This window comes from Canis lupus, chromosome 26 (genome assembly GCF_048164855.1).
Source record: "Canis lupus baileyi chromosome 26, mCanLup2.hap1, whole genome shotgun sequence".
Classification (NCBI taxonomy): Eukaryota; Metazoa; Chordata; class Mammalia; order Carnivora; family Canidae; genus Canis; species Canis lupus.
Window position 1 is genome coordinate 16136975 of NC_132863.1, and position 25897 is coordinate 16162871.

Here is a 25897-nt window from a genome sequence, read left to right on the forward strand (position 1 = left end):
TATTTCTAGCTAATTCCTTCTCTTCCTTCAAAAATATAGCTCCTTTGTTAAATATTTTCTTGACCCCAATCTTCCAGCCACGGTCCTTCTGTTAAATGATCATTTATCTCGGCTACCTGCCTGCTTCCTCCATAATCACCTCTAACATTCCAAGATCAGCTGGAACTTGGCATTCTTGCCATCCAAGGAAGGATTTGACCCAGAAATACATGAATATCCATTTTCAATTCCACCTGCTTTCTTCCCACCTCCCACATAGCTGCAAGTGTCTATATTCTCCCTGTACCAAAGTAGCCACTCCACCCAGATCACAAGTATTCTTAATTGTCAGAACATATGCTCTAGTTTGAAGTTTGAAATATATGGTCATCCTTCATTTCCAAGGAAACTGCAGAGACTGTAACTCTTGCTGCATTTTACTGCAGAAAAATGGAGACAACTCTCAGGGAATCTGTTATTTGTTTCTCTCCATCAATATCCTTAAGACATGTATTCTATTTAAGATGGTGGCTTTCAAACTTCTGGGTGCATGAGATTTTACTAAAAAGGCTTGTTAAAACACAGATTGCTGAGCCCCTTCCCCAGAGTTTTTCATTCAATAGGTTTGGGCTGGAGTCTGAAAACATGCATTTCTAATAAGTCCTCAGTGCTGCTGCTGCTGGTTCTGGGACCACACTTTGAGATCCACTACACTGGCCTACAATGGGTGAGCTTTGGGTCAAGACACAGTGATGTAAAGGCCCAAGGAGTACCAGCGAGCTTAAAATGTAGACAAAACTGTGTCTTGTAAGTACATTGCCTCTAGGAATTCAACTTTAACTTGCTTATTTCAAGTTAACAGGTTTTACAGGTTTTTTTTTTTTACCCAATAAACATCTGCCTTGGAAAAGAGAACACTGATAAACATACTTGTCTTAAGTAACAGTAGATGATGTGAGGTAAATTTCCATTTACTTCTCTTTATTTTATAGAAACTGTTTTACTCACATCCCTATCTCATCAATAGATCCACAGTGAGACTGATATAATGATATAAGAAGCTTCTGCTTTGCAATTTATTTTCTTTTTTATTATTGTCCCACTAAGGAGCCCTTTTAGGCATTTATTTTTCTAATCATCCTCAAAGAAATTGTATCACAGGTATTCCTAGGATGTATATGTTGTATGTGTATCTGTGTTTTATACAAAATTTTAAAAAAAAGATTTTTTTGTCTCTTAAGACCATTTTCACTTTTTTGGAGGTGACTGCCCCCACTTGAGAATCCATGCTCTGTGCCTGAAGTCCAAGATGGACTTACTAGCCATCTGTGGTGACTAAACACTTACCAATGTGGCTAGTTCAACTGAGATGTGCTGTCTGATTTCAAAGACAAGGAATGAAAACAAGAATATAAAATAGCTCATTAATAATTGTTAATATTGAGGGGTGCCTAGGTGGCTTAGTCCATGAAGTGTCTGCCTTAGGCTCAAGTCATGATCTCAGGGTGCTGGGATCAAACCCGGCATCAGGCTCTCTGCTCAGCGGGAGCCTGCTTCTCCCTCTCCCTCTATCCATCCCCCACTCTCAAGGGCACACTCTCTCTCTCCTCCTCTTTCAGATAAATAAGCAAAATCTTTAAAAACAATAATAATAATTGTTAATACAGATTCTATATTGAAATAAATATAGTGGGTTAAATAAACTATCTTGTTAGAATTAATTCCATCTGTTTCCTTTTAGCTGTTTTTAATAGGGCTACTAGAAAATTTTAAATTCCTAAGTGGCTTACATTTTATTTCTACTGGGGAGTGCAGCTCTAAAACTATGGAGAAATAAGGTTTCTCATTAGCAGGGAGATGTTTTTCACAAAACGAACTTGGCCAGATAATTCCATCTAGCAAGTTTTGGGGTTTTTCCATACATGCAGCTACCATCCACTTTTAACATCTACGTAGTACAAAATAAATCTAGTTGCTTTTCTAAGTGTCAATTCTTCAAATAAATAAATAGAGCCATCATGTTGCCCCCTCTAAGCAACAGACTTTGCCAGCCAGGTCGAGGTATGTTGTGGGGTGAACTGTGCCCCCCACAAAAAATATATATGTTGAAGTCCCAACCCTAGTGCTTCAAAATAACCATCACCATATCTGGACTCTCTATGGAGGCTATTACGTTCAAAGGAAGTCACGAGGGTGAGCCCAAATCCGATAAGGCTGGAGTTCTTATAGAAGAGAAAGTTTGGACACAGAAACATACAGAGAGGAGATGATGCAGAGACACAGGGAAAAGTTGGCCATCCAACAGTCCGGGCCTGAACAGATGTTTCCCTCACGAGGAGGGAACCAGTTCTGCCAACACCTTGATCTTGGATTTCTAGCCTCCAAAACTGTGAGAAAATCCAATTCTATTGTTTAAGCCTCCCTGTGGTACTTTGTAACGGCAGCCCTAGCAAACTAGTTCAAAGAATAACCCTAAACCTTAAGGCTAACGTCAAGGACCAGTCCACAGACCCACGGCATATTCCTCCGTGCCATTATCAGAAAGTCTATTGACCAACATTGACCACGATCCTAACTCCACATGACTCTGATTTTATGCTGTTACAAGAGAATACATATGAATAAAGACATGCAGGTCTAAATTAATCAGTATTACAGAGTCAACAAGGAAAAATAACAAGCAATGTTCCATAGGGATTGCCCAAGACCTACATCAGGAAAAAGAAGAGCCAAAGATGGGAAATATATACGTTGCAGTTGTATAAACAGGGAAAAAAGAATTCTAAGGGTCACAGAAAAGCAGATGTGATCCCTTCAAACATTGGCAATGCAGTCCTAACTATGCAAAAAAATAAAAATTAAAAATAAAATAATAAAAGACGTTAAGGTATTGGCTTAGGATCAGTGAGGTAAAACTTCTACATACATCAGCATTGATGAGAATTTTCTTCCCCAGGTCTATCCAGTCTGAAATTTCCCTCAAATAAAGGAAAGCAGAGGAGGTCTGTTACCAGGTCCAGAAGAGAAGATGCAAAACAATGGAGAGAAGCACCATTTCAATATGTGCATTTTACCGACAGGTATAAAAATCTCTCTTAACAGAATACAGGGAAAAGTTGGAAACATATTTCTTCAAATACCACACAAGTTACTTCAGACACTGTAGTACAGATTCAAACAGAAGCCCAGATCCCCAGTCACCCAAGGTGCTGTGGCTTACTGGGGACATCAGATGAGGAAAAAGACCATTTTAGTAAGATATAACTCTTGTGGGTATAAAGGGGCATCACACTGCAGTCTGAATTTGCATTTCCTTATGACTAATGACGTTGAACATCTTCTCATATGCTTCCTGGCCTTGTGTGTGTGTGTGTGTGTGTGTGTGTGTGTGTTGGCACACTCATGCACATGCGTTAGCCCAATACTTTTAAAAATCTGTTGCTAAGATTTAAATCAGTGGTTCTGAACTGGGGCAATTTTGCAATGTCCAGAGATAATTTTGTTTGTCGAACTGGGGCTTTTACTACTGACATCTAGTGGGTAGAAGCCAGGGATGGTGCAAAACGTCCTACAATGCACAGACCAGCCCCTTACAACAAAGAATTATCTAGCCTCAAATGTCAATAATACTGAGGCTGAAAACATGGCTTCAATGGCTTCCCATTAACTTTATGATAAAACCTTGCAGTGGCCTAAGGAGGCCACTTGCCATCCTGACAGTATTACCTGAACCACAAGCTCCCCATCTGCTTATTCTGCTCTGTCCTTCAAAGGACACATCCTTTGATCCTTGGAATGCCCCCATGTGCTGCTCCATTGGCCTGACACACTCTCCCCTCCTTTTGATGGCCCAAGTCCTACTTAGAACGCAGGTCTTCCCATAAATAGAATGCCTCCCAGGGACCCTTCCACATTTCTTATGCTCACATGTACCTCTAGATCTTTTTCTGTAGCACTTACTAACACCATTATAATGAAGTAATTACGCTCCTATTTCTTTAGCATCTCTCTCCCCCCCAATAAAATACAAACTTCACCAGGGCAGGAACCAAACTATTTATCATTATAACTCCACAACACTAATAAAATATCTAGTTTATAAGAGGCATCAATACATATTTTCATTATGAATGCTGAATGGGTGGATGGAAAGATACGGCAGGAAAAGAAGCAAGGAAGCAAAGACTGGTTCTGCAAACTATCAGTTGGGATTGGCGCCTAGCAGGTTGCCAGGAGCCTTGGCAAGAGAATTTCTAAAGCAATGGTAAGGGCAGAACAAGGCTTTGGAGGACTGAGAAGGAGTGGCTGGGATGTAAGGAAAGGAAGATGTGGGTATAAGCAACACTTTTGTGGTGGTGGGAAAATGATGAAGGGGGTAATTACTACACAAGGAAGACTGGAAAACATTGTGCTGAATTCTACCTTGGGATATATATGACTAAAAGGCATATTGAGAGATGCCTGGGTGGCTCAGTGGTTAAGTGTCTGCCTTCGGCTCAGGGCATGACCCCAGGGTCCTGGGATCGAGTCCCACATCGGGCTCCCCACAGGAAGCCTGCTTCTCCCTCTGCCTATGTCCCTGACTCTCTCTGTGTCTCTCATGAATAAACACAATCTTTTTTAAAAAATTTAAAAATAAAAGGCATATTGATATGTTTTTGGAGGAGCTTCAGCAGAAGGAAAACTTTCACAGATACTATCAAAGCAGAGGTAATAATAAAGTCAGGATCCAGAGAAACCAGGAAACATGGGCTCCAGAACACAGAGAGGTCTGCTTTTCCAGGGAACAGAGGGAAGGTGGGAGAATGTAGGTGGCCCCAGGTATTAAATAAGGAGTGGTGAAGGAAGGAAGTCTCAGTGAATCATTAGAGTAATAAAGAGAATGTTTGCACAAGCATCAGTGTTTTGTTCTGTCACTCCCAACGTGTCTGAATTTCCTTAAGGGCAATTTTCACAGCAATACCTCAGTAGTTGTGCAAGCATCTTTTTCAGAAAACAGAAGCCACCAGTAACATTCAGAATATGGAATGCAAATACATTAAGCATCATAATTTTCGACCAATATTAAATTGCAATTGAGTACACACTCAACCTTGAGCCATATTTGTACCTTACAGGAAATCGGTCCTGTAACAGCAGTCAGCTCTGTACTGACAATAAACATTTTGCTTCTCCAACCTCCATCAAGAAACCCTATTTAAGAAGGCTATAGAGTCCTTTAGAACTCTGGGAGATTTCAGATAGAATGGAAGGATGTAAGGCAGGGCTTTCCCACCAATGTCACACTCAATGCGTCATGAAGGTGTCTTTCAGAATATGACTACCTCCAGGTCTGCCTCCCCTGTGTGAACCCACTGTAAGCCAGACACACATCAGACACTTCTTTCATTCCAAAAACATCCTCTCAGCACTTACTGAGTGCCAGGCCTATGCTCTGCCCCAGGGAAGGAGATAAATAACAAAGCCATAGTCTGCCAGGTGCCTTGGTTCAGTTGTAGGACAGACAAGCGCATCAACCTCCCTGTATGCACCTTCCTGTGCTGGTAATCTAGATCTGGCTTCTCAGGGACACTACCTCGAATTCAAGCCATTCTTCATTTTGCTTAAGAACTTCATCTACATTTCCTCCATGCCTACTAAAGATTCCAAGATCAATGACTTCCAGAAGAAGCCACAAGACTGGTCTTAATGGGAAACCAACAAAAGACAACATTTTGCAAGTATGTTGGGAAGAGAAGAAGGTGGAGAAGCACAGGTAATGAGTCTTGCTAGATACAAAAGTGTCACTTACTAGACAATGAAAAAATTACCTCTAACAACATTTCTGAATATTTAAATATACCATGTGTCTATATTGAATGACTGATATAGAACATTTGTAGATTAGAATATACACTGGCCTGTATGCCTCAAAGAAGTAAAGAAGCTTTCCTACGTTGCCATGTAACATGATGTAGGCAAAAATGGACTCTGCATATACTCCATAAAAATATCTGTTTTTAAAGACACTAGCCAAAAGGTATCAGTTTTTAGGGATCTAAACACCATTTGTATGAATCCTAAAATCAGGGAGATTCTTTGGAGAAGCAAGGAATATTTTTCAACCAGTATTTATCTGGATTCTATTGAGTCTTTTATTACCAAAAGGATTCTGTTTAAGGATACCATGGTAGACTTGAAAGAACCCAGAACATAACCAGGCTTAGTTTTAAATTTAAGTAACTACTGGTATGTCCTTGGGCAAGTCACAACTCATTGGCATCAGTTTGCTTCTATGCAAAATGAGTATAATGCTTGTCCTTTTCCTATCACTCAAGGTGGTCTTGATGAGAGTGAATGTAGATAAATAATAGTGCTTTACGAGTATAAGTGCCTGTTAGTAGGACTCACTCTCAATATTGAACTCCAAAGGCAGCATTATAAGCAAAATTCTGTTACTCAAATGTAATATTGAAAGAGAAAACCACATGGGATGTACATGGTTATTGCACATAAGGATTAAAACTCACGAAATCCTAGAACCATAAAAGGCATATCAGGCAGGTAAGAGTGAAGAAAAGAAATTTTGAACATAAAAGGATTTAATTACAGTAATTAAGCATTCTACAGAATCACAAAGTTTGCTGAAGTGGACTTCCAGGTGGGCCACCATGAATGACCCCAAAACACCACAGCACTGACCCTTGAGAAGACCTATTGCCTCCACCATATTCCAAAAGGTAAGGAACCCAGAAGGAACTCCTGAAGTCCAAAACACACCAGCTTAGTTGAAAGCGACGGTAGCATAATCTGATAACAGCCAGTACCCTCTTGCCATTGACTCTTTATACTCATGGCCCTGGAAACAAGCCATTGAAGTACAATTAGAGAAGGTAATGCTTCTTCCTTAAACATCTCTTATGTCTATGCAAACAACCCAAGAGTGCAGAATGGTGGCTTCTCTCACACCTCTGCTCTCCACATCTCATATGAGTGCATCTCCTACTGGTGGAACTTAATTTACAGCCAGAATATCAGATGCCTCCAGAGAGTCTGGTAAACGCAGCTTTAGATTTCCAGACTCTGCATTTTATAAAGTCGGACAAAGAGGATATGAAAATTGACACTGAGACTCAACCATACCTGAGACAGAACACCTGAGAAAGCTTCATGGTTAGCATCCTTTAATTTTTTTTTTTTAATTTCTTAGTCCACTTGCTAACTTGCTCTGTGGTCTTCCATTTCTTTTTGAGTTTGTATGGCCTCTTCTATAAAATGAATCAAATTAACTTTCTCTTACCTAATTTACAAACAATTCTCAAAGAAAATTTGTTTTTTTACAGCAAAATGATCTCTTAATCTTTTAGGTATCAGTGTTATAGAATGATATCCATCATTCTATAGTTTAGGTAAAAGTGTTTTCCTTGTTAACTGATCCATTTTCCCTGAGCTTGCTCATAAAGCTTTAATGCAATAAAAAGAAACAAAACATAAAGCAAATATCATGAACCAAAAGAGCCGCTGAAATAAAAAACAGATATGAGATGCTTTTGTTCTGTTTGAATACTGAGGCTTTTTCTTAATTTATATAGTAGTCTCTTTCCCCCTTTACAATAATATAGTTTCTGGATAAGCAAACAGATTTTTTTTTAATGTACAGATTTAGTCAATATCAATTAAGACACAGGCCTAAGTATTTTTTCAGAATGCAAATTAAAGTCAAAATTTCCCAAAATTGAAATTAACTTGTGAAGAAGATAGTAAATTCAAATAACAGAACTTAAAGAGATCAGAAGGGAACCAGAGCTCTTAAAGAATCCAGCCCTCTTTACATGATATTTCAGTTAGTTACAGAAATTGATGGCTCCCTTAAAATCTTATGTGTAACTGATCTCGAAAAAAAATGCCTCCAGTTCCCTTCCCTACTGATACACAGGAGCACATGGCTTAGATTGGGGCATCAAACATGGCATAGACAGGGAAAAGGAAGCATTATGAAATCTGTCTGAGCAGATGGAATTTATGACATGATTTGAAAAGGCTGCATGAACCTAACATCAGCTTGGGTAACAGGAAAACCTACATTTTCAGTCACCAAGGTTGTGTTATTTAGGTGAGACTGTAGCATTAGTCAACAATTCACAATCAATCCCATTCCATTTTCTGCTGGCACTCCTTGTTCATGATAACATGAAATGATCATGATAAAGAAACATTTAACCACAGGTTACCAAGTCGACATAAAAAAGGAAAATGTTCCTGTCCCATTTAAACATCATTGCAGGTAAATATAATTTGAAGCTATTTATTGATAAGCTGAACTTTCAAGGGAAGTATTCAAGATATGCTAATAGCCAGAGCAAATTATCCTAATGCACTGCAGGTAGGAATATCAAAGTTAGGCAAGATAAGAGAGAAAATCTAGAAGAGAAAAATATATCCCACAAACAGCACTCTGCTGGTCTGCTTTCCCATGCCAATCACAGCCTGTAGGCATTACATTTCCTTGCTAAATTACTAGAGTTTTGTGGGACACCTGGGTGGCCCAGCGGTTGGGCATCTGGCTTTGGCTCAGGGAGTGATCCCAGGGTCCTGGGATCCAGTCCCATATCGGGCTCCCTGCGTGGAGCCTGCTTCTCCCTCTGCCTGTGTCTCTGCCTCGCTCTCTCTGTGTCTCTCATGAATAAATAAATTAAATATTTTTAAAAATAAATAAATAAATTAGTAGAGTTTTGTTGAACTGTTTCCTCCGTTGGGGCATTTACAACTGCTTCTCTTTCCAGACTTCACCTTTAGGACAGATAAGGAGCTAATCAATTGCCGTCTAAACAGAAGGCAAGTCACTTTTGTTGTATTGTTCAAGAGGGTTCATTCAGCAGTTAATAAAAACATACTTTAAGGGCACCTGGGTGACTCAATGGTTGAGTGTCTGCTTTTGGCTCAGGTCGTGATCCGGGGTCCTGGGATCGAGTCCCGCATCGGGTTCCCTGCATGGAGCCTGCTTCTCCATCTGCCTATGTCTCTGCCTATCTCTCTGTGTCTCTCATGAGTCAATAAATCTTTAAAAAAAAAAACAAACAAAACAGAAACAAAAAACCATGCTTTAGGCTGAAGAGAGTTTATTTTGTTTTCACGGAAATTCTTTTTTAAAAAATAGCTTTTTAGATCAAAAACAGGGAAAACCAATCTGTACAGTTATAAGCCAGGATGACTGTTCCCCTCCCCCTCCCGCCTCCAGGAGGTGTAAGGACCTGAAGGTAGCACCCGAGGCTGGTAGTGCTGTTCTTGATCTGGTGCCGCTTACTGAAAGTGTTCATTTTGTGAAAACGGAGCCAGGGGGACAGAAGATTTTTGTGTTTTGCTGTGTGCATGTTACACTCTGATAAAAAGCTTAAAACCGCTTTATTTGACGAGGCTTTGGAAAAGTTAATACTTTTACACTTAAAGTAATTACTATCAATGAGAAAGTCACAGAAGGTCTTTGAACATAGAAAAATGGACATATTTGGGCATACTTAAGTGGCATTTTTGAGGGCATCTGCCAGCTTTCCAGCCTAAAATCTGTCTCTCACTCTGTGGGGGTCCCATCCGGATCCACCACTTACCAGCCGGAGCTATTTCTTCTCTGTTTCCCATAACCTTTCCAAAGTGAGTGCTGCCGAATGCCCATCTCATGAACCCTTCCCCTCTGCTCCCTCATTAATTTTGTCAGTGTCATCCATCATCTGCTTCCATCATTTTGGAAACTGTAACCGCAGATTCTACATAATGCAAGTGTTCTAACTAAGCTTTTGTGTATGATGCTGAGTGGTATATCACACATTTCCCACTACCTGTTTTAACTGCAGAGATTTTGTTTGTGGGGGGGAAGAGCAGTGGAGAGGGAGGAGGGTGCTACTTGTTTCAAATCCATGGGGCATTAATGCAAATCCAAACCTTTGAGCTTCCTCAGCCTTCTTTTCAAACAACTTAGCCAGTAACAGGTATAGCTGTCGAGTTAGACTATACTTATGGGAATGTACAAAGATTATTTATATATATATTTATTTATTTATTTATTTTCAATATGTATGTTCTTACCAAATTATAAGAGTTTTGTTTAACTGTTTCTTCTTTCCATATATATATATTTTTAATTTAAATAGAAATAAAACTTATGGATGCTTTGTAAACTGACTTGCTTTAAAGAGTATGTGTCCCGCTTTTTATAAAGATTTATTTTCTCTGAATCACCTGAATTTTTTTAAAGGAGTAAAAAACTGATTTTTTTTCTTTTTTCCCAACTATAAAATATGAACACACATGAAAGGGGAATGAACAGAAGATCTGGATCATCCCACTTGTAGAATAAAAGAGTTGTCTAACATACACTGGCCACTATGATAAAATTCATGGCCCTCTAACTATTAGAGGAACAATAATTTTTAAAACTGTGTTTTATCAAGTTTCCTGTGTGTCAGGCACTATACAAAACAATGCATATGCCTTCGTTCATTTAACCTTACCAGCTGGTGTGGGCAGCAGGAAATATTACAATCCTCACATCATAGATGAGGAATCTCAGTTTGAGGTGCATTAAGTAACTTACTTATAGCGAGATCGGAATTTGGAGGGCAAAACTAGAGAAAGAAGCCCTCCATGCCTTAGAGGTCGTGGAACAAAGAGACGGGGTCCTGGGAGCTTACACAGAGGCAAATCAGAGCCCGGGAGGGAGTAGAAATATGATTTCTACTTTTCCTCTTTTCTTCCCCATACTTTCCAATGCAGAGCAAGGCCAAACATGGTGGGGGGCAGACTGACATTCTCTCAAGCTCCTTGAGATGCAGAAAGAACCCCCCTCCACTGTCCATCTCACCAGAACTTTCCTACAACATTCACAGTCCTTTGTACCCACCTCCACTACAGGGGCCTGTAACATACAAGTGCAAAATAAAAGCAAAGATAAAGCTGCATCCTTTGATATCATTGGTAAAACAGATAACCAAGATAGGTCAGTTCTGTATCTGCTGACCAAGTTCTGGAGGACAAGGTGTGGCCTTGATGTTCTGACCATACACGCGATTACTAGTTGTTCAAACATTGAAATAATTCTATGCCCCACAGTGCCTGAGGACCCCTAGCCCTCCCCACAATCAGGCAGAAGAAAGGCCAGTGATTGGCCCTGGTGCAAGAGGGTGTTCTCCACGTCCCTGCTCCAGTTCTATTGCCCACCTACCGTCTGCTGTGATTGGTTAGTGCCTTGCTCGGTCAAAGCTTTTGACTACCACTTGTAGAGCATCCACAGCCATGATCCTGGCAGGTAGCCAGCAGATTATGCAGGGCACTGCACCTGCTAGCTGACATTTCCATTCCATATGGTGGTCAGAAAAACAGTACTTATGGTGTTTTAACCAGTCAAGGAACAAGAGATAATCTCTCCACAATTCTAAATAGTCCCACACTTATCATTTTCAAATGTATTCTTATGCTTTGCAATGGGCTATTAAGAATCTCTTTTACGAGTTTGTGCATCCTTCTTCTTAAAGACCAAAGAGCAGAATTCTATAGGTTTTAAGTGAGATCAGATATTTGAGAGATTTTTTTTTCTTTTTTTTTTTAAAAGATTTTATTTATTTATTCGTGATAGTTACACAGAGAGAGACAGAGAGGCAGATACACAGGCAGAGGGAGAAGCAGGCTCCATGCAGGGAGCCCGACGTGGGATTCGATCCCAGGCCTCCAGGATCGTGCCCCGAGCCAAAGGCAGGCGCCAAACCGCTGCGCCACCCAGGGATCCCTATTTGAGAGATTTTAAGATTATTTCCAGCATTTACATCTCCTCTGGACAAGCAGGTGGGGATGCACCCTGGGGCAAGAGGCAGCAGGTACTTCCCAAAGTCAGAGCCAAAAAAGAAAAACACAGGAGTCTCCCCTGCTCAAAGACAGACAAAACGGCCTCTCAAAAATCTTCTGTTTTTCCCTTTCTAACAATCCCATTAGAAGCAGGTAACAATGCTGAAAATTTTTTATTGTGTAAAGGAAATTCAAAAGACACATACGAGTGTAAGGTAAGCCAGCCTAGGCATCAGAGACACTTCATAAGATAGGCCATCAGATCTAAAAAGAATGTCCATGATTTATTTTGTCATTGAGGTCCTTCTAGCTCTTAGATAGAAAGGTAACAACTGGATGAATTTCTCAACATGGAAAATAGAGATAAAATTAAAATCACAAACTAGCAAAAATTGACACAGACTGACAAGATCACGGGAGCTATCTATCATACTTTTTAAGTTACTTCACAAATCTTATCTCAGTGGTTTCAAAGTGTGGTTCCCCAGAGCAGCAGCCTCATTATCACTCAAAAAACAAAAACAAACAAACAAACAAAAAAAATCCTATGAGAAATTCAGATTCTCAGGCCCCACCTCAGACCTTCTGAATCAGGCCCTGAGAGTGGGATCAGCAATCTGAGTGTTGCCAAGCCCGCTCTGATGTATGTCTCTGATGTTTCTGACGTATGCTCAAGTGTGAGAAGTGCTGCTTTATCCTACTGGGTACTCCCAACCATGCTATGTAAAATAGGTTTAAAAAAAAAAAAAAAAGGAGCATTCTCACAGTCTTGCACAAGAGGCAGCAAAGATTCAGAAGAGGCAAGTGATTAACCTAAAGTCACACAGGTGACTGGCAAGAGAATCAGCAGGTAAACTCAAGCCTTTGGACTCAAGATCTAGTTCTCTTTTGTCTTCATCATGCAGTATCACTATGATGCAATATAGTTAACCGGATCACCTAAACTAGTTTGATTTTGGAATGGCAAATATGAACCAGAACCTAAGTTCAAAAGTAAACTTAGGCCACCTATATCCACCTGAGGAGGATACAGGGGACCTAAGAAAGTCTGGTGGCCTCTTAGTTCACAGATCACCATGGAGATGCAGAGCTACGGAGCTTACTGGAGAGTTCATCATATGCCAGATAACTTGACTCTTGGGTGCAATCTAGGTTCTCCCCTATAGAAGATCTAAGATTCTCCAGGCCTCCTCTCCTTAGTGCTTACATCCTTCCTGTAGGGTTTCCCAGGAAACTCACTGTTGTGGTGCTCAGAAAGAGCGCTTCTCACCTTCAGGTGGTGTCTGACTGGTGGCCTCTCAACAGAGAGTAATGACTCTCATTGCATCACTCCTCATCTCTATATGACCGGTGGTGCTCCTGATAACTTTCTCTCTCCTCTACCTATCATGTAAGGTCTGTAACAGCAGAGATTCTGTCTACAGTGGTCATCACCCCCCTGATCTAGGGTAGGGTCTGGCATTATAGGTAAAGAAGAAATACACAGGCCATGAATGCACAGTAATAAAAATCATCTACCAGGATGTATCAAAATGTGTTCCACAGAAGAGCCTCATTTTCAAAGTGACACTGGCTATTTTCTTTCAAATAAGACATTCTGGAACATTGTTTAAAATCATCACTGTGAATAAATCCAGAGTTTATAGTGGAATATCCTTTTATACTCTGTAAAGTCTCTCTCTCTCTCTCTCTCTCCCTTTTCTGCCCTTACCTTCTTGTAGGTAAACTCTCTATTGAAGACCTCAAGGTGGGCAAGCCTGTTTTATTTGCTACTGAACTGCGTTTTCTTGCTCCTTGTTGTTGTTTTTCCTTCACACAAACAAAGCATTTAATCTGTGTCTGAATTTATTGTTTAGATTCTATTCCATTTACAAAAACATCCGGTCATTACACTGGGACGGAAGAAGAAAAGTGTAAAGTCCTCAGTAAAAGGATGTGTGTTTACATCTTTGCCTACGGCATCAAATAATTGGCATTAGCTTTCAAGGAAGCTGTGGCTCATGCTCCAAGTTAGGCTTGCACTTCCAACTGGACGAAATATAGACACAGACTCACTCCCCTAAGTAATTGGTTTCGCTACCTGGAATATTTAAATTGTTTTCAGACACTGGAAAATGGCTTAAGAAGATTAGAGAAAAATACCCTGGGGGATAACAGGCTATAATTTACTAGGTGGAAAATCTTTTCAGCAAGAAGAACACCTTATTCCCCTATAATTCCTCCTGTTTAAGAGATGTGTAGACCTACATTTCTCTAGATCCTGACAGCTCAGGTTTATCCCGGTGGGTCGCTCTTATCAAACCTTTTGAATGACACCCAGGACATGAAAACTGATATGATAATGTCCTCCATCTGAAGATTCCCATGTTTTCAGCAATTATAAATGTAAGTGTTTGAAGCCAATGTGGGGCGGGGGGTGGGGGGGGCGTCGCTTGAAGTCTTGGGGTCCAGGGCTCAAGTGAAACCTGGAGGTCCGGCTCTGGGTTAAGCTCTGCCCCACTTGGCAAAAGATGTCCACAAACTGTGGGGGGGACGCCTTGCCGGGTCTGCTCCCAGCTGAAGACTCCAGCCAGCTCAGTTCTCAAAAGGGGAGCCCTCTCCATTGCCCGCAGGCCCGCTGCACACCCCCGGACCCCCGCGGGGCCCCCCGCCGCCCTCTGGCGCTCCTCATCCGTGCCCTCGCCGGCCACTCCCAAGGCCCCTCGCTCCGGAGCCAGGCGCGCAAGTTTGGCATCAGCGACCACCTGTCGGCTGGACCGCTGCGTCCTCTGCCGCGTGGGCTCCCATCGGAGCGCGGGAGGGTCGGGAGCAGTCACCCCACGGCTTCGGACCCGGAGGCCGGTCCTTCCTGGGACGCGCGGAGCAGGTAATGGGGGGGGGGGTGCGCCGCGGGCGGGGAGGGGCGCGTCTCGGTCACACCCCAGCGCTCCCCAGCTGGTCCCAACTTCACACTTTCCAAACTCTCAGGCCGTCGCCGGGCAAAGCCCGCCCCTCCCGCTCCTCGGGCCCCAAGGCCTGAAGACCCTCAGGGGGCGCCGGCCAGCCCCCGCAGAGAGGGCCGCCCCGGACCCCGCCGGGCGCAGGAGCGCGCGAAGCCGCTGCTCTCCGCCCGCCGCCCGCCGCCCGCCGCCCGGCAGGGGCCACCCCGCGCGCCCCGAGGCCGCCCCGGCCGGAGCCGCTGCACCCATTGCATAACGCGCCCCTCGCCCCACCCCCACCCCCACCCCCACGCCCCGCGCCCCGCCGGCGCCCCCAGCCCGCCGCCCCGACTTACATCATCCCACTTGACGAATTTGGTGCCCTTCTTGAGGCTGTCGGACACGCACACGGGCTTGAGTTGCAAAGCGTGCACTCCGGGCTGAGCCCCGGCCATCTGGGCTCATCGGGGCTCCGGGCGGCCCGGGCGAGCGCGGCAGGGACGGGGCGCGGGGCGCGGGGCGCGGGGCGCGGGCTCCTTTCTCGGCTCCGCGGCGCTCGGCTCTGCTCCCCCGCCGGCCTCCCCCGGCCTCCCCCGGCCTCCCCCGGCCTCCCGGCCTCCCGGCCTCCGCACCTCCTCCGCGCGGCTCAGCAGGCGGGGCGCGCGGGGGCCAGGCGCCGGGCCATGCCCCGGGCGGGACGCGGGGTCGGGCGCCCGCGGGGGCTGCGGGGCCTCGGAGGGCGAAGGCGAAGGGAAGCCGAGCCGGGCGGCCGACGCTGCCAGCTGCCGCCGGGTCCTGCTCCTCCGCCGCCGCCGCCGCCGCCGCCGCCGCCGCCGCCTCGAGGCGCACCATTCAGCACATCCTCTACACACAGAGGGAGAGCGCGAGTGACACACGCTCGGCGCCCCCCCCACTCGCTCCTTCCCCTCCTCCCGCCTCCTCCCGCCCCGCTTCCCCGCCACCCTCGCTGGCTCGCTCCCTCCTTCCCCCGGCGGCTTCCAGCCCAACTTTGCGCGCTGGGTCAGGCGCCGGGAAGCGGGGACGCAGCGGCACCTCCCGGCGCCCGGGCCCCACTGCAGCCGACGCCGGCGCCGCCCGCGCCCTCTGAGCATGCCCCGTGCCGCGGTGGCTGGGGCGCCCGGGGTGCCCTGGAGCCGCGCGTCCCCTGGGGCTTGGCGGGGAACTCGCGCCGGAGCCTGACGCGTCTCCGGATCCAAACCGGCTGGAGAATGGGGGAGGTCGGGAGGGCCCCGAGAGGCAGCCCCCTCGCTGGAGCTCTCCAGCGCCGGCCACAGCCCAGCTCTTTGCGAATAGGACCTATCGGTGGGGAAGAGAGCAGTTGAGAGGCGGCGTGAGGGCTCTTTGGGGAAACCTCGGGGCGCCTGAGAGTTTGCAGCGCGCTGGCCTTGAAGCAGGGGCATGCGGTGAAGTCGTGCTTTGGAGAAAGCAAGCCCATCCCAAGAGAGACAATGGCTTTGCTTCCCATGGAGACAGAAGGCCCCCTCTTCTCTGCACGTGGTGTGTGTGTGAGAGAGAGAGAGACAGAGAGACGGACAGAGGGAGAGACGGACAGAGGGAAAGAGAGACAACGGAGAACGATGTCTCACGGATAGAAAACTTGCTCATTCAATAACACGAATCTAAGAATGTTTGTCTCCATTCAACAAACATTTCTCATTTCTTAGAAAAAGAGAGAAAGAGAGATACCCTCCACAAGGATAGGTGAAATTTAAGATCGCCAATACCAGTGTTTGAGAGGATATAGGGTAACTGGAACTCCCATCCTTTGCTGGAGAGAGTATGAAATGGTAAAGCCATTTTGAAGCAGTTTCTTATGAAAAGTTAAACATTTACTTATCATAATACCCAGGACTTTCCCAAGAGAAATGAAAACATATGTTCACACAGACTTACGTAACAGTGCTCATGGATTTCTTCGTAATGGCCCAAACTGGAAACTGCATATGCCAATCAACAGGTTTAATGGGTAAATAAGCAATGGAATGCCCAAACAATGGAAAACGTTCTATTCAGCAGTAAAAAGGAATGGGCGTCCACTCCAAGGATGAATCGTCTGAAGGAGCTGCATATTATATTCATGATTCCACTTGAAGAATTCTGGAATAGGCAAAATAGCCTATATTGACAGAAGGCAGGTCGTTAGTTGCTTATGGCCAGGAATGCACAGGGACTGGCAAAGAAAAGGCACCAGGGAAATTTTGCGGGTGTTGGAAATATTCTAGATCATGCAGGTACACATTTGTCAAAACTCATAGAACTAAAACGAGTACATTTTATCATAAATAAAATTTACCTCAATGAAACTGATTTTTAAAAAGAAAAACAGTATATGAACAAAGCACGAGAGACACCTTCCTCTCTTTTAAGCATTTGTTCTCCATGTCTTCTGTCACTAGGGCTTTCCAGGTCCAGTGTTCATAAACTAAGTCAAAACGTTACCAAAACTCCAATGGGGGAAATTTGCTTACTAAATAGTTCAATACATTAAAAAAATATATGTATTGATCACCAGCTATATACTAGGCACTAAGAATCACTATGGATAACCTGGTGAACATGACCCCAGACTCCTGCTCTCTTGTGGGGACCTTACCTTGTCCTCAGAAGCCACTTGCTACAAAGAATCCCTGTAAAGGCTGACTTGTTTCATCTGGATCACATGTCCCTAAACTGAACCTGAGTATATTCTCCACAGAACTTCTAACCAGTAGCCTTGGCTTGCCAGTTACCTTGCAGAAGGCACCAATCACAATCTCACGTTGCTTTTCCTTACTTTAGAGGATGCAGCAAGACTACCTCCAACTTTCCTGGCCTTCTCAATTGTCCTTACAATGGATCCCACTAGATTGGTTCTTTTTCGTTCCTATTCTGTCTTTTCTTTTTCTCCCCTTTTCTTTCTCCTTGCAATCTCTCCATTATCTACTGGAAGGATTTTGAGCAAATAGATTTTATCCACCAGAGTGGCTAAGAAAGACAAGATAGACAAGAGATGTGGCCTTCAGAAGAGGAATTTGGAGGATTAGAGATGGGCTGTAGCCAAATGAGAAGGTAGACTGAGTTTCTTCGTCGTCATGCCCTCCTTGTTCTCTTCCTTGCCCCTTTGTGCATCCACACATTTTGCCATGTGACCTTGCAGTTTTCAACTAGATGACTGTGATTTATCCACCCCATTTATATTAGACCGTAGCACTTGCTTTGGCCAACAGGATAGGAGATGCAATATGAGCAAAGGCTTGAAATATGCTTGTGAGGTTGGGCTTGCCCCTTTGGGTTTCTTATCATTGCCATGAGATAAACATATCTCAGGGAGCCCTATTCGGCAGACTGAGGCCTAATCTCCAGGCTGGAGGAAGATCCATAGAACCTATCATAGAAAAAAAAAAAAAAAAAGAACCTATCATAGATTTGCCAGAACCCAACCAACCTGCAGACTTATGAACATGACAATAGATGCCCATTGTTGAATGTTACTAAGCTAGAGGGTCATTTGTTATATACCACTATGGTAGCAAGAGCTGGTTGAGTCATTCATAAGATATTCTTGTTCCTTCCCAGATGTTAGTGTGAATGTGAATATAAGAAGGAAAATAACGCTGTAGAATTCTAAAGAGTGTTGGTGTTTCAAGACAAACATAGGCTCCCGGAACTTCCTCTGCCAGCGAGAAGATGCAGTTTGATCCAGGAAGGCTATGGGATAAATCTCTTCAACATGTATAAGGCTTGAGGCAGGTTGGATCAACCCCCTCATTTTCCACATCTCTGGGTAAGGATACAAGGCAGAAATAATTTTAAAGCATGGGGATTTTTGTCATGAAAAGGACATCCAAAGTTGTGTGAACCAGGCCTATGATCCATCAAGTTCAGTGTTCTGTTCTGTTTTTAAAACAATACAAAGTTCTGTGTGTTTTTTTTTCTTTTTCTCTCTCTCTCTCTTTTCTTTCTTTTTTCTTTTTTCTTTTCTTTTGTGTGTGTGTGTGTGTGTGTGTGTGTGTGAGAGAGAGAGAGAGAGAGAGAGAGAAAGAGAGAGAGAGAGAGCACAGCATTGACCTCCAGAAGGTCAGCCTCAAGGAGTTGGCAAAGCCAACCTTTACTGAGTACTCACTATAGGCCAGAGTGCTAGGCTAAGCTAAGCACTTCCCAGACACTCAATAACATAGCACTTACTTTTCAACAGCACCCTCCCACCCTCTTTTTCTTGTAAGCAAACCTCAATTTGATTCAGATGCTTGGGGAAGGTGGCTCCTCCATCTTCCCAGGGAATGAACTATTATTAGTCTATTCTAAGTCGGTTATAGAATCCTATTCCCCTTTGTCTCTGATTAGTTTAGAAGGTGGTTAAGAGACCAGAATCTGGCCAATGGATTAGAAAGGTAGGGCTTTAGGGAAACATTTCTCTCCACCCAACCCTCTCTCTCTCGTAGTACATTCCTGTGTAAAGAGGATGGCCAAGTAGAAATATGCAAATATGGTCCTTCATGAGATTAAGTCTTTGACCATTTCTAGACTTCCTGATAAGTGATGTAATAAGTGTCTTTATTGTTTATGCCATATTGTTACTCCCAGATGATCTGGTGGACAATATTATTATCCCTCACTTTATAAATTATGAAGTTGAGACTTGAAGGGATAAATTAACCTGCTGAAGGTCACACAAATTAGAACTGAGATTGAGACCAAAGAACACTGACTTTAGCATTTACCTCTTCACCACCATGCTAGTCATTTCTAGAAGCTACAACTCAGATCTGAGTAATTTCTCCCTGCTTTCAACCACAATATGATATAAATATTCCCAATTTCCTTAGAAAATAATGGTATGTAGCCCAGTCTTTTATCAGCATAATTCTGGGCCTGCCATAGTGGGAAGAATAGGTATTTTAATTTGAACAGACATGTTTCTAGCAGCCAGTTCTACCAATTGCTAGATACTGGGAATATTGCACCCATTAGAATATTTCCAATATTGTATTTCCATACAATAGCCTAATATGGTAATAGATAAATAATAATGGTCATAAAAACTTATTCTGTGCCAGGCACTGTTGTAAGGGCTTCACACTTTTAGATCATTAATCCTCAAATGAACTACATCACCTGGATTACTATTCTTATCACCATTTTATAGTGGAGGAAACTGAGTCAGGCAAGAGTTAAATGTTAATCCATGATTTTTCAGCTAGTAAGTTGGAAGAACCAGAATTCAAACCTAGGCAATTTGGCTCTAGAGCCAGTACATGTAATCACCATTCTATGGTATAAAATCATGCGTTTAAGTTTCTGTCACATAGTGCTAATCAATGGTAGTTAATGCATCTATAATTATTCCAAAGGTGTACTTTATTACCTTTATGTGCCTTAGAATAACGTTTTATGTACAATATTCAAAGATAGCAGCCTAATTCTATAGTCTGTGATCTAGTAAACTTCTTCTTGCCTGCATTGATTCTATAAACTTTAATCATACTCATTTTTATCTCTAACCTGCTAGAATTCAATAGCTCTTTTCCATTATGAATAAATGAGTTCTAATTGCATGTAAGCATCAGATTCCTCTAACTCTACCCTTTTTGAAATAACAGAGAGATATGAAGAAAACCTTCCCAGAACCAGCTTTATAATAACTACATCTGGGTTACATTAAATAGTCTTTGGCACATAAAATCCTTCACATGTGCTGTTCCATACTCTTTCCCTGCCTGGATATCTGGAATGAAGACAACCCCCATGGTGACCTTGGGAACCATGTATTGAAGAAGACAGAACCTCTGTTAGCCTGGGTTCTGAATGGCTGCAGGGTGAAGGTCACTCTGATCACTTGCTCGCCTGCCTAATACAGTTATGTGAACAGAAATACATTTTCAGCGTAGGTAAGCTAGGAAGTAAATATCATTAGTATCATTGGTATCATCTTTACATTTCACAATAATATGAGATAAAGTTTATACATCTTAGATGGTAAATAAGAATATGCATCATGATGAAATTGCCAAGTTCTGACTCAGTGAGATCTGTTATTATCCAGTAAAACACTGAGATAGGTAGAGGCTCAAAAGAAGAAACTTAAAAATTATCACCAGCACATGGAAAAAAACCTATACTTTTTCTTCCCCGGAGGCTCTTATTTGAACTCTTTCTTAATAGCACAAAGCATTTTTGTCTACATTCTATCACAAAAGAAAAAAGCTTTCAGATTGAGTTAGTTATGTCATTAAAAAGGTGGGATTTTTTCTTCTTTTGGAAAAACAAGAAAAATGACCTTATATTCATTTAAGCTCCATTTTATCCTTCATGTAAAGCAAAAGCTTTCATTGAAATCTGGCTGATCGCCTTAAACATCATTTAAAAAAAAAAAAAAGAATTTGGAAGTGCAGCTCCAAAAATGTTTAAAGAGAGACATTCTCAGCAGCATCTGGCTTTCACAGAAAATGCAGGCATTAGGGAGTGAGGACCACAGAAGCAATGCCTCAGGACAGATAGGAAGCACTGAAGAAAGACCTCTCCACCTCACCCTTCTTCCCCCACTGCCATCTCCAGACCCTCTGGAGTGTTAAGATACAATCTTCAAGAGTCAGTTTATCTTCCAGACATGTATCTGCACTGTTCTATAAAAATAAACGTCAGCACACCCATAATCCTCTCTCACTTCAAATATAACCACTACGCTTTGAGTCTCTAGTGATATCTCAACAGAATTTAAAGGAAATTTCTTTTTACTTTTGAGCTTTTGAACACAATGAATGGATTCACACTTGGAAAAAAAATCTTTTGGCCTATTGACTGGCAGGTTATAATCCTCTTCGTGATTAAAGTAGAGTTAAATTCTACAATTTTTGTACCTCTTCTTCTTATACATAGTTTTCATTGAACATTTACTGATACAAAAATATGGAACCTTCTTTATCAGCTATCTTCGTCTGGGGCTTTTGGCAAACAACAACATGGCTTTGTTTCTGGATCCATCCTTTTCTTGTCTGGCACTCTCTCATTTCACTGTAGTTGCCCTACCTTAGCAATCAAAGAGCAAACTCTTTGGTTATAACTATTCATATTACTATTTTAAACATACAAAGGCAGTGAGGGAAAGTTATTTTTTTCTGAAAGGCTTTTCAGAGAGGTTCAAGTTGTGCATCCAGTTTCCATTCTCCTAAAGCCCATTAGCAGTAGGATTCTGTTGACTGGAAATCTCCAGAATTCCCCACGGGAAAATTTGAAACTGGCTACCTTACACAGCATTGGCATGGGGGAGAGGGTGAGGTGGGGTGCTAGGAGAAATCAAAGAAAGAGGTAGAGCCTCCAGATTGGTAGATGGCAGGTTGAACAAGCAAAGGAACTTATACAATGCTTGTCTTGGCAGCTGAGAGACAAGTAGATCTCTGCACATGCCCATCAAAACCTTAAAAGTTTATATGGAGATCTTGCCTTGATTCAGTTCAGTTGAGGTGGCCTCAACAAACACCTTAAGTCTCAAGGTTGTATCTTTGGAAATGGCTACTACTGTGGGAATAGTTGTCAGAACATATGTTCTGGAACAGGGGAGGGAGTGAGGCGATTCTGATTGCCTGGACCTAGTTCATGAGTCAACCCACGGTCACATCTTTTTGATGACCTCCTCTAACAGACTTCAATTTAATTTGGAATAGAAATGTACTTTGTTCACCCTCCTTCCTTCTGCCTTCTTGCTCCATGGAATACCCACTTGATGGCTTAAATGCCAGCCATAAGCTGACCTTGAGAATGGAAGCCAGGAGCCAGCCTGGTAGAACAAAAGAAGTCCTTAGCTCTCCTAACCATCACATCACCCTGGGTCATGGGGGAAATGGGTTAATACCCTGGGTTAAATGAGGAGGAAAAAATGAGGAGGAAAAAGCTAACCTTGAGAATGGAAGCCAGGAGCCAGCCTGGTAGAACAGAAGTCCTTAGCTCTCCTAACCATCACATCACCCTGGGTCATGGGGAAAATGGGTTAACAACCTGGGTTAACAACCTGGGTTAGGGGATCCCTGGGTGGCGCAGCGGTTTAGCGCCTGCCTTTGGCCCAGGGCGCGATCCTGGAGACCCGGGATCGAATCCCACGTCGGGCTCCCGGTGCATGGAGCCTGCTTCTCCCTCTGCCTGTGTCTCTGCCTCTCTCTCTCTCTCTCTCTCTCTCTCTCTGTGACTATCATAAATAAATTAAAAAAAAAAAAACGAAAAAAAAAAAAAAAAAAAGAAAAAAACAACCTGGGTTAAATGAGGGGGGAAAAATTTCTATCTTGTTTATATCCTTATAATTTGGGGGTTTTCAGCCTAGGCAGCCACAACTATCCTAGCTGATAGAGAAGCAAACATCAGACACTCTGGTGGCTTCTGGTGCTATTGTTTCGCTCCACATCAGTCTTCGAATGCCTTTCAATGCTCTGTGCTAGCAAGTTAGGAAAAATGTCTTTGTTTTTTTCTGTGTATTTCCCCTTGGTTTTTGTTCCTGAAGAAACTGCTGGTTCTCAGTCATTCCACCAATTCAGGATCAGTATAGAAACACTGGTTTTCATAGAAACAAATTGTACTCAAAGTATTTGTGAGGGTAAGTAATGAGTAGCACAGCGATGCATTTTATTAAAAATAAGTCCCAATGCTACGGTAGCAGCTACATAATTAGAGATAGATGTCACCACGTAAGTCAAGCTACGATGATTTACAGAGACTGTGAAGTTTTGCTTTTTCTCACTTGAAAACCATCTTTTACATTAATGTTGACATTATAATATTCTAGGGAACTGACAGAAGAAGGGTTTGACAATTTCATTCTTCATCTAACTAAATAGCATGACTCAAAGGAAAGAAATATATTCCAGTTCCTTTCCAATTTTAAAGACTGAAATAAATAAATAATCCCACATCATTGTTGATCAGACTTCCTAATGCCAAACAGAATCATACAGATAAAGAATAATGTTGAGCTGGGATTTTGCATTCACAAAAAAGAATGCCAGGTTTGCACTTCAAGATACATAAAAAATTGAATCAGGGATCCCTGGGTGGCGCAGCGGTTTGGCGCCTGCCTTTGGCCCAGGGCGCGATCCTGGAGACCCGGGATCGAATCCCACGTCGGGCTCCCGGTGCATGGAGCCTGCTTCTCCCTCTGCCTGTGTCTCTGCCTCTCTCTCTCTCTGTAACTATCATAAATAAATAAAAATTAAAAAAAAAATTGAATCAATTTGTACATACATATGTTGGGTAGGTACATAGGTACAGATATTTCATAAATATATATGCATTTCCCTACTGTATATTACCTCAATTGGTGCATATTAAGTATCAGACTCCCATATACAAATATGTACAAAAAGCAGAGAACAGCTAAGCCAAGCAACAGATGGCAGTGATTATGTTACAAATTAAAAAGGAAAAATAACTTGGAAAATCATTTACTTAAAATTGCAGTAAAAAATTTTTTTCAATATGAAGATGCAAAAACACCCCCTTTTCTGGACTACAAAGGAAAAAATGAATATACTTTAAAAACAAGTAGTCGCTTTGGTTTGGAAAGAGTGGTCAAAAAGAAAAATTAAGTTTCAAATAAACACAATGGAGAGAACTTCCCCAAACTCTTACAAATTATATTCTGTTATTTGAACTATATTGCCACTGATTCTTATAAAGGCTGAAACAATGTAAGATTCATAACCATCCTACATTCTAATTCTAATCCTACCAAGGGAAGATAATCATCTCTCCTGTTACCTGTGCAAAATAATGTATTAGAAAGAGTATCATCTTTGGTTATATGTCAGAGATGGGGGCACCTTTAAAATAAAGATCGGAGGGTAAATATTTCAGGTTTTACTGGTCATATAATCTTCTATCAGAACTGCTCAACTGCACCATTGCAGATTGAAAACAGCTATAGATAGTATATAAATGAAAGAATATGCCTGTATTCCAGTAAAATTTTATATTTTTTAAAAGATGTATTTATTTGAGAGAGAGTGTGTGAGGGATTGAGCAAGTGCCAGGGTGGGGGTGTGTGACTGGGGCAGGCAGAGGGAAAAAGTCTCAAGCAGACTCCCTGCTAAGTGTGGGGCATGAGGCAGGGCTGGATCCCAGAGCCCAGAGATTACCAGAGATTACCTGAGCTGGACCCAAGAGCCAGAAGCTTAACCAACTGGGCCAGCCAGGTGCACCTCCCACTCCCCACCCCACCCCCAGTAAAACTTAATCCACAAAAGCAAGTGGCAGCCTGGATTTGGCCTTAGGTTACAATTTGTGAACTCTTGTACAGGAAGAAATAAGCTCAAGATTTCTTGAAATTCTCTTTTAAAGTAACTAAGCAGAGACACCTGGGTGGCTCAGTTGGTTAAGCATCAGAATCTTGATCTCAACTCAGGTCTCAATCGCAGGGTTGTGAGTTCAAGCCTTACATTGGGCTCCAAGCTGGATATGGAGCCTACTTAAAAAAGAAAGAAAGGAAGTAACTGAGCATTTGTTGCCTCATATCATTTCTTTATTTCTCTGTGGCATGGAATATGTAACTTTAATTCTACTATTGTACTATACAGAGTAAGCCCACATGATACAACAGATTTGAAGCAGGGTGTTTTATATATTAAGTCAAGCAACTATCTGTCTAGGTGAATGTAAGTGAATATAAAATTTTGGTCCATAACAACCCAGTAGCAGTGAAAATAGCCTGGCAACAGCAAAATCCACAATAAAAAAGAAATCTAAGGAAATCATCTTGCAGAGTACGTGTTCCTCATAAGATAATGTATAATGGGCATCCTGGGTGGCTCAGCGGTTTAGCGCCGCCTTCAGCCCAAGGTATGATCCTAGAGATCCGGAATCGAGTCCCGCATCCGGCTCCCTGCATGGAGCCTGCTTCTCCCTCTGCCTGTGTCTCTGCCTCTCTCTTTCTCCTCTTTGTGTATTCTCATTGATAAATAAATAAAATCTTTAAAAAAAGATAATGTATAATAAAATATATATTCCTGTATATTTCATTCATAACTATTCAAATTAATCTTTCCTATAACCATGTGACAAATGCAGTTATTGAAATAGCATTTCTCATTAGCATTATATAAATATGCCAATCATATATAGATGATAGGCTAGCTCTCATTAAATATGGCCAAGATATGGTCTCTGGGGTTTCTCTTCAACTCCATATTTGTCCAAGGTTAGTCTAGTCA

At 42.5% G+C, this 25897-nt stretch overlaps 1 protein-coding gene across 2 annotated transcripts in view; it reads right to left on the bottom strand.

Annotated features, from left to right (window-relative positions):
• PLCB1 (phospholipase C beta 1) overlaps window positions 1-15297 on the bottom strand; it is a 670290-nt gene extending 654993 nt beyond the window's left edge. For both annotated transcript variants that reach the window (XM_072800101.1, XM_072800102.1), the window contains exon 1: window positions 15065-15297. In XM_072800101.1, the coding sequence (XP_072656202.1) occupies window positions 15065-15163 (99 nt within the window). In that variant the 5' untranslated portion in view covers window positions 15164-15297. The remainder of the gene's footprint in view (window positions 1-15064) is intronic.
• Between the last annotated feature and the right edge of the window lie 10600 nt (window positions 15298-25897).